The sequence below is a fragment of the Protobothrops mucrosquamatus genome, unplaced genomic scaffold, assembly GCF_001527695.2.
Source record: "Protobothrops mucrosquamatus isolate PMUCROS unplaced genomic scaffold, P.Mucros_1.0 scaffold504, whole genome shotgun sequence".
Classification (NCBI taxonomy): domain Eukaryota; kingdom Metazoa; phylum Chordata; class Lepidosauria; order Squamata; family Viperidae; genus Protobothrops; species Protobothrops mucrosquamatus.
The window spans coordinates 272503-289818 of NW_015386820.1; the positions used below are offsets into that span (position 1 = coordinate 272503).

The window sequence follows — 17316 nt, forward strand, 5'->3', positions numbered from 1 at the left end:
TGGGCCTTGAGTATAATAAATTGTGGTTGATTTAGCTGTAGTGAATAACTCATACTTGGTTAGATTTGTGCTTTGTGATACAAACTTTACAACTTAGTGGCTTAGTGTGATCGTACAGATGGTTCTATAGTTAAGACGATAAATGAGCCTGCAATTACAGTTGTAAATCATGATGTTAAGTACTGTAGGGCATCATGTGAGTGCGTCTGATTTAATGACCTTTTTTTTGCCATGGTCATTAAGCGAATGTGGTGGTCATAAACCCACTGCTCATTATAGGACATTTTTTTTGCCAGAAACCAGAAGTAAAAAAATTTCTGGGAAAAAACGTTGTAAATAGTAGTCACATTACTGCAGGATACTACAGTCGTAAATGTGGGCCACTAGCTGAGCACCCAAAATGTGGACACATGACTGGGAAGGGGGGCTGTCAGAACTTTGAATCTGAGTCATAATTAGTTTTGGGGGGAGGATCTGTCAAACAATGGCTAAACAATCAGTTGTAAGTTGAGGACTGGCAATACAGAAATAAAAACCAATATTTTTTTTCCCTTGGACAAATTGAAGAATTGCTCCCATTGCTGCAGTTTTCACTGTAACTTTCCAAATTGAGTCACTTATTGGTGAACCTCTTGTACCTAAGATGGCATTCTCTTTTGTAAAGATGACCTTTATTTACATTAAATGTGTTCAATCCTCATGGAACTGAAGCTCATGATTTGTTCTTTTGACTAAAGCTTCTTGGCCCCTGAAGACAAATGTGAGGTATGATAATGATACAACAGCATGCTTTTAAAAAATTCCAGCTGTTTTTGTCCTTTAGGCGAAGATGAGGGATTAAAGTATAGATAGTCATTCTGAGCTTCATAAAGTTTTATTAATTTATTCAAATAATTTATATGGCTGCCCATCTCACAACAGTAGCCTTTTACAACCTCCATTTTGCATCTTTTAAGCATCAAATCAAACAATCATACCACTGTTGTCATTCAAAATTGATAGTTGCTCTACTGAACTTCATTAATATGACTGGAAATGATTTGGAAGCCATTAAATCAGGGGTCTTTAAACTTGGCCCTTTTATGGCTTGTGGACTTCAACTCCCAGAATTCCTCAGCCAGGCACGCTGGCTGAGGAATTCTGGGAGTTGAAGTCCACAAGTCATAAAAAGGGCCAAGTTTGAAAACCCCTGCATTAAATAGTGGCTAGAGGCCACAAAGCAGCCAACAAACCCCAGGTTACTTACCATTGTCTTATCTGCTTAACACACAAATAAAAACAATATTGGATCAGGTTACTTGAAGCAGCAATAGTCTATCATAACATTCTCAATTTTCTTCTTACCCTCAATTTCTGGGTTTGTGCTGCCACTCCATTTGGATGCATCATGGCTATAAAAATGGGAACATCACCAAGAGGGCTTCCTACTCCTCCAGCAATACTGACTCCCAAAGAATCTGAAGGGCCCTGTTAGAACAAACACAAACAATGGAGAGAGATGGGCACTTTAGAAATAGGGAATATCAATAAATAAAAGAAACAGAAGTTTGCTTTGTTCTGTTGGTAGAGGCAGGTTCTAACCATGACAGATTAGCTGGCTTTGGCTTAATGTAGAAGACAAATTAAATTCTAGGTCAGTGATGGCGAACCTTTTAGACACCGAGTGCCCAAATTGCAACCCAAAACCCACTTATGTATCATCGGGTGCCGGGTGGGCATGGCCCATTGGGTGGGTGTGGCCCATTGGGTGCGCATGGCCCATTGGGTAAGTGTGGCTGTGGTGGTAATGGCAGACTGGGTAGGACTAAAAAGTTCAATCAATCAATTTCAACTTTGCGAGATCTTTTTTTTCCTGCAAGTTGAAATTGATTGATTGATTGAACCTTTTTTTTTTTTTTTTGCACACGGCGGCAGAGGCCTAAAGCAAAAAGGTTTTATAAAATCCAGCTGAAGGCCTAGGACTGGGGCGACAGCGTGCGTGCCCACAGAGAGGGCTCTGCATGCCACCTGTGGCACGCGTGCCATAGGTTCGCCACCACGGTTCTAGGTGTTAATACGGTAATCTACCTGCAAAAGTCACAAAGTGAGACTTTATGCTCATTACATCTCTTACAGGGTACAGTAGGGTAAGCAGGAACTCTGACCTTATTTTTAAGCACCTTTTCAAAAGCAATGGCCAATTTCCCTGACAAACCAAAATGGAATCATGATTATTGCTAGAAGGAAACATGGAGGCCGTTGCCAGGAAGACTATTATCCAGCTTTCTTTGATGTGTCAGCTGCATCCCTATCTGCAGCAGGTAGGATGCCTAACTCATCACTATTCACCTGGATGGCAATCACTTGGCATGGGGATACTTTTGAGGATCGTTAAATGTTTTGAATTTATTACACTTTCTTTGGAAATAGCCTCCCCTTAGAAATCAGATTAAGAAATCAGATTTGACTGCCTTCATAAGCAATCAAGGGTTCCTCCAGAGACCACTGAGAGGCTGAAAAAATACTATCTGTGCTTATTGTTTTGCTGCTTCATGTCTATTTAACTTAATTACTTTGTTTATCGTGTATTGTCCAGGAGAGTCTGTATAAAATTTACTTCTGAGATATTCTGTATGATCAAAAAGAAAACAGATAAAGGTAATTCTCTTTCTCAATCTATACTGGTTGCAGACTATGGGAGGTTTTAACTGATCTAAATAGCCTTCCAAAATGGGAAGGTTATATAAGTATTTGAATGAATGGTTCAAGTTTTTATGTCTGTAAAGGGAAGAGACTTGTGTTTCACAAAAATTGCTCCACATCTTGGCTGATTTCAGCATGCATTAGCTTTTAGTTTGATTCCTTCTTTATCGCCAATATCCTTTGAATCTCATTAAGAAACAAATAAAATATAAATGTTTAAATGCCACTAGTACATGAAATATACCTTTTCATTAGGAAATTTAGGAAAGTACTATGATCCTATAAAATCATGCTCCCTCTAGTGTATGTTTTTACCCACAACTTTAAGTACACTTGTTTTGTCTTGCAGAATCTGATACGTTACGTAGACAGCAGCTTCAAAAGCTGTCTATTTTTTTTTTAAAAAAAGTAACTAAAACAAATTTCAGAAAGATTAAAAACATAATGCCAGTGGAAATTATAATTAATATTCAAGTAATTTATGTACCAAAGCTTTCTGAATATTGTGATATTGAAACAGTACTACGTACCGGAAACAAAAATAAGGAAAATGATTATCTGCTATCCCCTATTTATTATGTTTTATTATGTTTAAAAATGAACAACTGTTTCCTATCTACTGGATGTCAGCAAACCTGAGTTAAAATTTTAAGTTAGATTGAGTGGGCATTTTCTGGGAATATTCTTTATATGGATTTTTCTCCTTTTGGGAAAGGTTTTGAATAGATAACAGTAAAATCTCTGTTTTAATGTCAATTTTTAAAGCTCAGCTCTGCCCACATCTTCCTTGCAAGTGCAACAGGGAAAGAATTACTCTCAATGAATTCCCAGTAATTCCAAGAAGTTATCACACAGTAGCCAGAGGATTGGTATGCCTGGATGGATTTTGGACTGGGTCTTGCCACCATACAATCACAGCAACAGTGAAGATATTCTGACAGGGAGCACACTGGCTAGCTATGTATTTTACTTGGAGAGGGAACTGCTCATGAAAGTATCCAACTAGTTTAAGGCTGAGCTGATAGCCTCCATTCTTACATAAGCTTAGCCTGAACAGTAATACTTCTTAAACAGCAGCTGTCAAGCTTCAGGCCTAAATCTTCTAAAACAGATGGGAACGAATGCCCCTTTATGACTTGTGGACTTCAACTCCCAGAATTCCTGAGATGGTGGGGAATGGAAAGATTTACAAGGAGTATAAATCTTTCCATTCCCCACTATCCAGTCAGAACTGAAGAAGCTTCTTGGATGAGAAGCGAAACGTCTTCAAAGAAAAAAACAAGAAAGTCCAGTTGCCTCGTGAAAAAAAAGCATCTTTGGAATGAATCACTGCAGCTGTTAAGTGACATGGCTGCCAATCTGGCTTCCCCATTGACTTTGCATGTCAGAAGGTTGCAAATGGGGATCATATGCCGTCATAAGTGTCAGTTGCCAAGCATCTGAATTCTGATCACATGACCTTGGGGGGATGCTGCTACGGTTTTAAGTGTAAAAAAAAACAACACCCAGTCTTAAGTCACTTTTTTCAGTGCCGTTATAATTTCAAATGGTTACCAAATAAACTGTTATACATTTGAGGACTACCTGTAGTTGAAGTCCACAAGTCTTAAAAGTTGCTAAAGTTGGACACCCCTGGGCTACACTGACTTATGCCACGTAATTGTTCAAAAATAGTTCAAATTCTAGCCAAAGCTACAACATGGGCGGAGCTACTAACTTATCATACTTGATCCGTTTTCAACAGAAAAAGTAGGCAATCACTGTGTTTGATTACAGTGAACACAACTATTTGTGAACCTTGACACTGAAGGTTACTTTTTTACGTTATTCACTCTAGCACACGGTTTTCATCAAAGCTAGTTTGTTTCTGCAGACAATGTTAAAAAATCTCTATTTCTTGTCCCTGTGCTGCAATGGAAACTTGATCAGGAGCTCAAGGATTTAAGCATCTACACCTAAAGGCCCAGGTGGGATGACCATCTGCCTCTTATGCCCTCTCCAGAGCAACTGGGTAGCAGAAGAATCACGCTTCTTGATAAAAAAAATTTCTATGGTTGAAAGGGGGAAAGGCAGCTTGCCTACTTTGAGCCTTTTGTATGTTTTAAAAGTTTTCTTTATAAAAATTCTTCTTCTTTAAAGTCGGTTTTTAAGATTGCTGTTCGTCTTGTTTTGCTAGGGCACGCACACACACACCCCTCCTATGCTATGTTTCAAAATCATATAAAGTTTATGAACAAACATCACCCATATGGACTGCCATGCAAATCATTCTGCATCCTCAAGGGAGCTGTGGGCTTCTGTTTCCTGAATAACAGGCCTGGCCTGCTCTGTGATGAACAGGCTCTGAAGCTTCTCAAAATGAATTGGGTGGCTTGTAATACGGAGTGGATCAGGAAAGTACCAGATTTTATTTTTAATTATGTTTAAAAAAACCTCCCCCCCCTGCAGAGGTCTAAATGTTCATATTATTGACAGATCTCTTTTTTAAAGAAAAAGAAAAAGCAATAACAATAATTCTGAAAGATAAAAGACATTTCGGAACAAAGTTTACACCATTCTTAACTAAGGGAACAACAATCACCCCCCAAAAGTTAGAAAAGTATTTTTTAAAATGTTAAACCACAGGATTAAAAGAGTGATGCTGTTTAGTATAAATTTTTTAAACCTAGTCTTTCACCAAAAATTTTGTTCAGCATAATTTCCCTCCAATGCTTTCTTATTTTATTAAATGTGTTGGAACATACTTACCTTTTTTATTTCAACTGTTCTCAAACCTTGTATTTCAGACGCCACTATTAAAAACACAGAAATTACAGTTGTAATTTTTCTATTTCAAACTGCTGAATTTTCATGCATTCAAAAAGGCTACTTTGTTTTTAGAGCAAGGTATCTATTGCTGAGAATAGGTAACAGTAGCTGTCTATTCTCAGCGATAGACAGCTACTGTTTCCAGGATAGACTTAGAAAAATGCTTTTAGGTTGGTGCTCATCTCCTTTCTGTAATACTGGGGGGGCGGGGGGAATTGGTTCGGTTATTTTATAGAAATGCCTGGAGGAAATTATCATTTACTGTCTTTGAACCTCTGCGTTCATGTGATCACAATCCGGATGCTTGGCAGTTGTCTGGAACTTAAAATGATTGCCATTTCCCCAGTCATGTGATTGTGGTTTGTAACCTTCCCTGCTGGCTTCCCACAAGCTACGTTAATGGGGAAGCCAGCAGAGAAGGTCACAGGTTGCTCAGTGAAGTCTCCCCCACCCAAATGCCAAGTCCCCAGTCCCTCTGCACCACCTCACTGGCTATCCACACCCCTTTGTGCATCCTTCTGGAGCCTTGTACTTCTTGCACTGTGCTCCCCACCACTTCCCACCATCTCACTGAGCCTTGTTGAGCTTGCACTGTGCTCCCCCACCAACCATGCACCCTTCCCAAGTCTTGCTGTGCTCTTGCTGTATCTCACCCGTCACTCATGCATCCGTCTCCACAGGCAGCAACTAACCTAAGCCTTGCTGTGCTTGTATCATGCCTTGTTGCATTCGTGCTGTACCTCTTCCCCAGCCTATGCCCTCTCCCCGAGCCTTGCCATGCTCATACCTTGACTCCCCCACTACTCGCAAACCCTTCTCTAACCTCCCTCACCCAGATGCAGCCATCCCAAGCCCCACTGCGCTTGCACCACGCCTTCCTGGCCACCCGGACACTGCCCTGTACTCATTCGCACCCAGCAGCAGTCACGTACCTGTTTGCTAGCCTGCTTGCAAGGTACCTAGGATTTGTGACTTCCTACCAGCTTCCCCACTGACTTTGGTTGGAAGGCGGCAGGAAGCCGGAAGCAGATCCTCACTTAAATGTCCCACAATCCTTGCTTAACTACGGCAACAGAGACTGCAGAGACTGACATCGCTAAGGGATGCACTCACACCATTTGGCAGTTTATGACTGCATTGCTTAGCGAAGGAAATCTTAATTGCAGTTGCAACTTATAAAAAAATCATTTTAAAGATTGTTCAAATTTTAGAACATCACTTATTTTATTCCACCGAAATATATAATATAATAAATAATATAAATAATCACTACTGAAACTTACAACAGTTCTTTTTCAGAGTGCTTTCGTAACTTTCAGGCGGGTTGGATCCACTAGCTGGGAAGCTGAATGATGTCAAGCTGCCGCTTCCTTCACTGACCTTAGAGAATTACATCAAAATTATTCTGGAATCGTTGCCTCCTTTTTAAACTGATATGCTATCTAATATTTTAGCAACACACATAATTTTTCTGGAAATATACCTACCCGTTTGGATCCAGGACATGGTTTCTATAAGAGCAAAGATAAAAAATCTGGATCTAAAAATAATACAGGCTACAATATTATTCAGCTATAACAGTGGATTTGGAAAATTGTTTGGCCTGGCTTAAATATTGAACACAGGTAGAAGGAAATGTATGCGAAGAAGCATTCAGGATTCCATGTGACCCATATATTTTTTTCCCCCTACGGAACAGAGCTCTTAGGCAATTGTCTTAACTGGAGGTATTGTAAAGTCATTAGAAAGATGATGATCAATTCTACCCCCAATACTCCTATACCAGGGCTAGGCAACCTTGGCTCTTTTATGACTCGTGGACTCTGGGAGTTGAAGTCCACGAGTCATAAAAGAGCCAAGGTTTCCTACCCCTGTCCTATACCAATGTAGCTCTGAAGGTTTACTCTGCTTTAATTGTGATAGCCAAAATTATAAAAATGACAATTTAATGTTCAGTGTGTTTGGTAAATAAATTCTGACACTCACAATTTGCGAAGACATTTTCTAAATATCACTTTTAAAAATATTTAACGTGGGCTGGTTCAACCAATTATGGAATTTAGTTGTGGGTTAAATTATTTTTGATAATATTCTACGGAAATATCATGGCACAGCAAAATCGAATTTTTCCTTGTTCGCTAACTTTTATAATGATTTGATTTTTTTCCCCCAAATGAAATCAGTGCAAATAGTTACAAACCTGGCTGCTCTGAGACAGTCTCCTCTCTGAATGGAATGAACTCGTCTTTATTCTTCCAACTTCTAGTTTAACCACACCTAATGAGCACTAGGAAGCAGACATAATTGGTTAGAAGATAATTGCCTTGATCAGGGATCAATAAAGACATTTCTTAATTGAAAGAAGACAGCCTGCCTTGGGACACAATTGTCAGCTGAAAAATTTGGATAATTTGTATAACATGATCAATCAATATTGGGACTGGATGACTCAAGCCTAAAATCCCAAATGGGCATAAATATTGCTCATGCTTCACACCTAATAAGCGAGTTTAAAGATTCAGTTTAAAGATCTGTCTATAAACATCATTATAAAAAGCTCACAAACCTGCCTAACTATTAGAACACCACTATTTGCAACAATTGTTAACAAAAGGCATTTCTACCTTATGCAATACAGGTAATCCTTGACTTATGGTCATAGATGGGACCAAACTTTCCATTGCTAAGGCAAGGTCGTTGTTAACTGAATCATGCCCAAATTTTCGACCTTTTTATCTAGGTGGTTAAGTGAATCACTGCAGTTGTTAAATGAATCATGTGGTCTTTAAGCGAATCCGGCTCCCCGCATTGACTTTGCTTGTCAGCCAGCTGGGGAGGTCACAAATGGCAAATGACCCCTGAATGCTGTAACTATCCTAAATACGTGCAGGTTGCCAAACGCCCAAATTTTGATCACATGACTGTGGGGATGCAAGAATTTTAAGCGCGAGGACCAGTGGTAACTCACTTTTTTCAGTGCCGTTGTAATTTTTAATGGTCACTAAACGAATGTTTGTAAGTCAAGAACTATCTATACTTGACAGATATTCTTAACAAACCATCTAAGTAGACATATAAAAAAAAAACCCACTACAATAACAATATGCATTAAGAGTAAGGCCGGAATCAGCTCAAAATCTAATTTTAAAATCCAACATCAATATCTTTAACTCCACTATGACTCTAGCAAAAAGTTATATTATCTCTTCTCTTAACACCGTTAATGAAATTTAACCTCTAACGCCTGGCTTATTTTTCATTTTGACCACTGAACACACTCAGGCTTCCTGTGTTCTTCTACGAACAAGCCACAACTGAAGAAGTCATTTAAATAATAACTTTTTTCAACTGGTATGTACCCCAGTTAAAGTTAAATCTAAACAAAATATCATGTATCAATTTTAAAAGTGATGAGTATAGTAAAAAGATTTCTAAACTAACTACTCAATTCAGTCCCTTCATCTGATTTATACTGGGAAACACATATCCTTGGATTAGTATCACTCATGAAAAAGTAACAAAAAATGAACCCACTCTTTCTTTAGTTACTGAATTCTACTCCAGCAACCAGATTGTTAAGTGAAATAGTCACTAAGTGAACATGTGACTGAGACAAAGAAAGGGGGGGGGATGCTGCTAAGATCACTGGCTATTGCCATCTCATTCAAATAAAGTTCTCTCACGCAGCTACACCCTTGTTATTCACAATGGCATGCATTATTGTCAAGAGCGTTAAATTTGGCCGTAATGGTTCACACTGATTGGAAAATGAATTTTTTTATTACCTTTTATGATTATCACATTTGTGAATGGTTGCTACTTGAGGTAATCATTAAATGAGGAGTATACAGCCGCTGTATACACTATATTAACAAGGTTTTGCAATCCCAATATATTTATCTGATTTTATCAAAATAACTATACCCAAATCAAATCAAGGATGAGCAACAGTTGGGGTTTTAACCAAAGAAGATCTGGATAAGATTCTGAATTAATATAATATCATTTTATCTCAAATTTAGTGTACCTTTAATAAGGCTGCCACTGTCTCCTGGTTAGCGTTTCGAACATCTTCATCATTCACCATTAATATCTGGTCTCCTTGCATTAACCGTCCATCCAGATCTGCTAGACCTCCTTTGACAATGTCCGACACAAACACCCCAGTGTCATTTCTGCAAATGCAATATTCATGTATGTTTGTTTTATTTAGTTACTTATTTGGACTTTTCTATACAGTCCTGTCATATGTGTAAGTTGGTCTATAAACAGTGCAGAACTGTATACATTTGATTCTTAATCTCTATATTTGTAAGCATGTACTCCAATTCACTGTTTTAATCATTTTTAAAACATTCATAAGAGGTTTATAATCATGTGAAATACAATAAAATACTAATGATCTGCTTTAATATTAATTTTTTGTTTTTTTTATAAATTTGTGATAGATATTTCTACATAGATATTTCATACATATATAATATCTCTTTTTATCAAAGCTTATTATTAAAAATGTATCATAAATTTTTTTGGTAAAAAAACCTCAGAAATTAATTTGAGCGCCAGGATATGTCACAGGCACTAAATAAAAAGTGCCTCTTAAAACCCATATATATTTCTTTCTATAACCACAAACACAAGAATTTGGCTTAGGGAGACACAACTGTATTTAGTACTAGCAGGGGGGAAAAATCCTGTAATCTTCCAGTAGGGGAAGAGGATGGATTGGCTTGTAGGATATGCCACACCTTAAATTGAAAGGTAGCGATAGGCAGACAAGGAGACCAGGCTGGTGCATAGGATACACAGAAGACAAAGGAAGAGTGGTATAAGGTACAACAACCTTGTCTTACTCACCCAAAAGACTTCAGACTTTTTCTTGTACAAAACCTAGAACAATCCAAATATTCTGGGTATCGGATCTGTTAGTCTATGACCCAACCAGAACAGTTTGACTGAACCTCTAAGAAAGAGTATCTGTTTCATTGCACAAAACAGCACATATTGCCTAGTTTGTATGCACTCCTGATAAATAAATCCTCTGGCAATCAGTTTTATTGAGTGGATCTGAAAATAATTCTTATTTTTATACAGAAGGTAACTGATACAAACCTACTTCATAGCTAAGCAGGAAGTCAAGAATATGTCAAAACTAAACCTCTACTCTGTACATTTTGGTTGGGTTTGAACCAAGTTAACTTTACCTTTTAGTTTACTGGCCTAAATTATATTTAATAAGCGTTTCAAAAGACCCTCTCTGTACCCACCTTTTCCCAACAATACTTAATCCAAGTCCTTTGCCTGGTTTCTTTTGTAATTCGATACTCAGTACATCATACATGTCTTCTTCTTTATATTGGGCTTCATCCCTGTAAACAGTGAGGCGGACTTTCTGTGGTGTCTGTCTGAGAACATTTATAGCTTCATCATGTGTTGCATTCCTTAGGTCAATACCATTCACCTAAAATGAATAGATGTTGAAAGCTGAATACGTATGCTAACTTACTACAAAAATTACATAAATCTCCATAACTTCCTTTTTCTCCCATCATTTCTGTTTCCTACACAGAAGGATACTGTAAGTTGTAAAACGTTCAACATTGTACCTCTAAGATTTGATCACCAGCCCAGAGTCTTCCATCTTTGGATGCTGCTCCTTCTTCATATACTTCATGGATAATAATGGCTCCCTGTAGATTTGAAAGATTCAATCACTCACTTTAACTTCGTAACCATGTATCACAACTATCTTAAAAGTAAAGTTTTTTCAATGTAGAAAACACACACACACACACACAAAAACACATTAAGATTCAGAAACCTCTATGCAAATGTATTTTTAAATAGGTTTCGGATGCTGCAATGTATTTTTTAGAAACTAAAGATGGAAATGCATTAATAATAGGGAGAAATGAGATCTTAATTTTAAAAAAAGGGAAAGATTTCCTGTATCCAGTTATATCCAACTCAGCATCATAGATTCACCCTGGGACCCCGCTCCAAATGCGAGCTCAGAATAGGAGGAGGAATTTGAGTTGGCAGAGGAAAACGTGGAGCTGCACAATCGCCTAGCTCAGGACTCAGAGCCTGACAGAACAGTCTCAGCCGGGTACATTGGACAAGGGACAGGCTGAGGCTGAGTGAGGCAAGCTGCAGCGAATTAGTCAGGAGGTTCCAGGCGAGGACCGGGGGCAGCTGCTGACGGTTAGCGATTAGGTGGTGGTGGAGCCCACACCTCCTCCCGATCCAAGGACATGTAAGGCGGAGACAAGACAGGTGCAATGCCAGTGGGCTAGAGTCTAGACTACTCATGAGCAGGGCTGTGGAGTCAGTAGATAAATGTTCCGACTCCGACTCCTCAGTTTTTTGTACTTCCGACTCCAGGTACCCAAAATTTCCTCCGACTCCGACTCCTCGACTCCGACTCCACAGCACTGCTCATGAGGAAGCAACCTCGCCCCTCATGAAGGCCGCACCTCGCCTACTTAATCCTGCCCTGAGGACTTGAGCGTTGCTGGATCAACGTGCCCAGTTCTGTGCCTTTTGTGCTCGTGCTGTGTATCCTGACCCATTGACTTGTGAATTGTTTTCCTGGACTTCGTGTGTGCCTGTTGGACTTGGTTTACCCAGTGACTTTTGCCGTGCTGAGCTTGGAATCCGAACCTGTGCAATGTGGGTACTTTCTGAAGACCTATTTGGGGAGGGGGGTTGAATAAACACCTTTTTGAACTCTCACTGTACCTTCGCGCGTGTCTGTATGAGGATCAGGGCAGCACACTTTTGGGGACGGTGTTAAATTTCCATTTCCTAGTGAGAGAACCAGCATTGTCCGAAGACGATGCCATGGTCATGTGGCCAGCATGACTATATGCCAAGGCACATGGAATGCTGCTACCTTCCCACCAAAGTGGTACTTATTTATCTACTTGCATTTGCATGCTTTCAAACTGCAAAGTGGGCAGGAGCTGGGACAAGTAACAGGACCTCACCCTATCAGGCAGTGCTTGAATCTCGAACTGCCAACCTTCTGGTCAACAAGCACAGTGTCTTAACTGCTAGGTCGTTGTGCCCCCCCCTCTCCCTTAAGATCTTAATTATGTACCTCTTAATGAATATTACAAATCAGAACATTTTATATAACATTATAGAAATAATTAATACACAAAAAATAACAAACGTTCACAAGAAACTTAAAATATGATAAAAAGAAGGAAAAAACCTAACATTTTAAAAACTTCAGTAACTTATGGATTCAAAAACATATAAATATTTAATACAACTAGGAACGAATAGGAATGAAATGTATCACAGGTTAAGGTATTGTTAAGGTATTAGTGCTTTATGCAGTTATGGATTTAAATTTACTTCCAGTAATATATCTTGTATTTAAATTCATTTATATGAGTCACTTTATATGTCTCACAGTGTAATCTTACATCCACATATCTGAGGATAAGTGTCATTACATTCAATGGAACATGGTTTTTTGTGTTAGGAATGTTAGCCAGAGATTGTATAGGGGTTACAAAAACCATTTTTACCCACCAGTAATGTGTCAGCTCCTCCCACGATGCTCAATCCAAGACCAGTACGTCCCTTGGAGATACTGATTGTTGTTTCATAACCTGGGATAATTGGACAAGTGGCTGGGTCAGAAGCTAACATGGCTGGAGTTGAAGACCTGCTTGCATCTAAAAACAGAAATTAGAAGAACTGGTTATAATCTGTGATTCTAAGATTCCTAGTTTGTTGTTTTACATCAAGAATACTACTTTGCAAACCATGTTGACAGCAGCTAACCCATAACTTGGGATTTATCAGGTCCATGGATATATGTCCTCGGTGGAATTAGGATATACCAGAACATCAACAACTGTAAGGTATACACTTCCTCAATAAAGTTTTTATTTTAAATGAAAACCATCTTTGGGGTGCACTTCTTCAGTATTTCAGCAAACAGTATTATAATAACGTTTGTCATACCATTACAGAGCCATGTTTAACCATGGGACAAATTCAGTGATAATCTGTCTTACAGCTGAATATATTTAATGATCGTACAAATATTTCTACTTAACAACTGGCTAATTATAAAAATAGTCCTCGACTTACAACAGTTCATTTAGTGACCGCTCAAAGTTACAACAGCACTGAAAAAGTGACATATGATAGTTTTTTACACTTATGACCATTGCAGCATCTCAATGATCACATGATCAAAATTCAGACATTTGGCAACTAACTCATATTTATGATGGTTGCAGTGTTGGATGTCATACGATCGATTTTTGCAACCTTCTGATAAGCAAAGTCAATGGGGAAGCCAGATTCACTTAACAACCGTGTGATTATAACAACTGCAGTGATTCACTGAACAGTTATGGCAAGAAAGACCATAAAATGGGGCAAAACTCACTTAACAACTGTCTTGCTTAGCAACAGAAATTTTGGGCTCAGTTGTGGTTCCCAAATTAAAGACTATCTGAACTTCCAAAGGCCAAAAAAAAAAAGAAAGGGGAAGAAAGAAACATATTGATTTCTATATAACTTGCTTAAATCTTACAAAGGAGGACATTTGAGGTAGCAAGTCAAAGACATATAGGCTAATGGCTGATTCAATAATTGATAAGTGTTTATGGGTATACACGCATATTGATATGGACACAGTACAGTGGTGTTTTTTTTAACATGGAGTAAATGAAAATTCTTACCTTTAATTAACTCTGGTTCTGGTGACTCAGATGATGGAACGATTGGTAATGGTTGGATATTGGTTCCCTCACTCAACGTGGTGCTGTAAGTTGACAACGGTGGCTGGGGAACTGCCAGGCCTTCGGGTTCAACTGAACTAATGGTGAGTTTCACATTGGGCTTTGATGTTTTCAGCAAACTGATAAACTTGTTGAAATAATCAACAGATCATAAGAAATACTGAATAAAACAAATTACCATGTAACAAACAAACATATGGCTATATAATATTCAGCAGAACTATTATAGCTAAGTTGTTAAGAGAAAAGCAAACACTATGTCTGTGAACAAATACTTGACTGAATGCCCATTTCTATAACTTTTTTTCCCTGCCAAGAGATGATTGCCAATATATCAGCTAAAAAGTATGTGTGTCTGTGTGTGTAATTTCTCTCTCTCTCTCTCTCTCTCTCTCTCTCACACACACACACACACACACACACACACACACACACACACATTCATTCTTGAAAGGAGATGTTTTAAATGTTTCATTAAACATCAGTGATTCTTACCGTGGTCAACAATTATCTGATTGTTTGACATGTTCTCTTGGACAGGTGTCTTCAATGAGATGTGAGATAGGAATTGAGTTTTAAAAATCGAACAATGCTACAATCCTAGGCCCATAGAAAGTATCTAAATCCCACATGCACTCCTGCTCGTCCTTCTCCTTCTCTTCTCATCTTTTAGTTAGAGTTGATAATTTATATTTTTATAATAGTTTATTTGGGTTATATGCATGTTTTATATAGTTTGTATCCTGTTTAACATATAAGCTGCCCAGAGTTACCCTGGGCATAAAATTGGTAGCTAACAAATCTAATAAATAAAAATAAAATAATCAAGTATTTCAGCTTATATCAAACAAATCTTCAAAAGCTTCCTAGGGTAGTCATTGCTCAGTTACCTTTTCTATAGGATAGCCCACAACAATTTCATCGTCCACTGCTAGAATTTGATCTCCAACCTTAATTCGGCCATCCTGAAATCAGAGAACTACCTTTAAACTCAGGTCAAGGAGGAGGAAATGAACATTTTTATCATTTTTAGTGTCGAGTTTACCTTTCCTGCTGCACCATGATCTGTTAAGCTCTGAATAACTACACCATTAAGTGTATCTTCTTCACCAATAGCAATACCTATGCCACCTTGATCCTAAAGAATCACAAAGGGCAACTACCGTTATTGAAGAGTTTAACCAATGGTAAAATGACACTTTAGGAATTCTGTCTTTGCAAATTCTCCACAAATAAAGTTTAACCTAAATTTTTCAAACTAAAATACAGATAAAATTTAAGCCACCCTTCAGGTTTTACATTTTACAGAAACTTTAAAAAGCATTTGGGAAATTTAAGCACATCAAACAATGTTCCCGTACATGCTTAGTCATATCTAGGTGTCTGTGTGTGTAAATAAATACATAAATAGAATATGAGGTGATTTACCTCATTTGTACCGTCTGCATCAGAATGAAAGAAATTTACAGCCAGAAATTCATTTAGGTCTACAAAGATACGAACAGAACATAAATACATGTATTTACCTTAGGTAGTTCCACATTTTGAACATTCTTATATAAAGTCAGATCTATTGGTAAATTACAGCTTGAAATGTTCACTTCCCCCTAAACAAAATAAATACGTTAAAATATATATTCACAATAGCTATAAAAGAGACATGTTTAAATTTACTCAAAATATCTCTAGGAAGTTACTTCTAAATTAAAATTGTCTCTGCCTTGTGATTATTTTCCATGGAAAACATTATAAGTAGCATTTTTTTTCAATCACTAAATTAAGACGAATATTGAATATGCCATTGTACCTCTTCGTGCTGACCCATTCCGGAAGACGAAGATGGCGATGCCACTGATTTACCAGGACAAATAGCCATCTGATGGATAGCATCTTTGTTTCTATCAAACAAAAAGTACAAAAATTTAATACTACCGAACTGGTGTTGGATGAGGTGTTCTTTAAATTTTTAATATCTAAATAATACTTAATTTTTTTAGTAAAAAAAATCTACTTTATTTACTGATTTACTGATTTAGACTATTGATCTCTACCTCAGTCCAGAACGACTCTGAAGTTAATATCCGCAATTCTGAAAACGCTTAGCAGTGCTTTTGATGCCCTTCCCGTTATTTGAAAGATGAACTGAGACAAGACTAAAATATTAAAATACTAAACGTTTCTTACCTGATAAAGATTATTTTTACTTTAGAAGGTGCACATTTGATGATTGAAGATGCATTCTGATGTGTTTTTCCATACAGAACCTGTCCATTTATCTGATCAGCAGGGTACAAACAGACAAGAATACACATTTCACTATTTCTTCCCAAGCCAATTCTGTCACATGCAAAGCTTATTGTTGTTATAATGTATTCAGTGTAATAAACTGTTAACTAATTATAACTGTTAACTTATTAATATTGTTCTTCAGTCATTCCATGGTAGATACTAATCCTGAATTCTTTATATATTATTTTCCCGGTTATCAAAATCCTAACAGCTGTTGGTTTGTATTGGCCTCTCTCCTGAATTTGAAAATACCCTTTGCTTGATTGCAGTGGTTTGGCTGACACTGGAAACACCATCATGAATTTTCACTCATGATTCATAACTTATTTTTTGCCAAATGAAAACAAAGGCATGGAGAAGCAGACTGATAAATGCAAATAATTGCAAAACATGCAATCAGACTAATTTATAGCTGCAAAAGAATGTCTGAATATTTTGCTTAAATTTCCAAGGTTAATCATCTTTAAATTAATGACACCAAACAAATTCCAAAGTTCTGTGGATAGAACTGCTTCTGGCAGCACAAAGAGAAGAGAGCAATTCCTCTTTCCTACAAAGTCTATTAGGGAGATTGCCTTTGAAATATCATCCTGACTGTTCTTTAAGATTTTTTTTTGTGAAGGTCCCATTCTACACATCATTAATGTCCAAGGTATAATTTGTAGATACATATGAAGTCTTTGGACCCACAAAAATTATTTTCATGCCCTTCTGGCTGCTGTATTCTATTTTCTCTCAGGAAGGGAGGGAGGGAGGGAGGGAGGGA

At 37.7% G+C, this 17316-nt stretch overlaps 1 protein-coding gene across 1 annotated transcript in view; it reads right to left on the reverse strand.

Moving 5' to 3' along the window:
* The window catches only part of MPDZ (multiple PDZ domain crumbs cell polarity complex component), an 83238-nt gene that overhangs the window by 6719 nt on the left and 59203 nt on the right, over positions 1–17316 (reverse strand). The window contains exons 32-45 of the mRNA XM_029284300.1: positions 16446–16537; positions 16069–16159; positions 15788–15868; positions 15307–15399; positions 15152–15226; positions 14202–14388; positions 13036–13181; positions 11097–11180; positions 10758–10951; positions 9518–9665; positions 7691–7777; positions 6774–6870; positions 5431–5474; positions 1345–1467 (exon numbers count right to left, since the gene is read on the reverse strand). Coding sequence (XP_029140133.1) covers positions 1345–1467; positions 5431–5474; positions 6774–6870; positions 7691–7777; positions 9518–9665; positions 10758–10951; positions 11097–11180; positions 13036–13181; positions 14202–14388; positions 15152–15226; positions 15307–15399; positions 15788–15868; positions 16069–16159; positions 16446–16537 — 1542 coding nt within the window. The remainder of the gene's footprint in view (positions 1–1344; positions 1468–5430; positions 5475–6773; positions 6871–7690; positions 7778–9517; positions 9666–10757; positions 10952–11096; positions 11181–13035; positions 13182–14201; positions 14389–15151; positions 15227–15306; positions 15400–15787; positions 15869–16068; positions 16160–16445; positions 16538–17316) is intronic.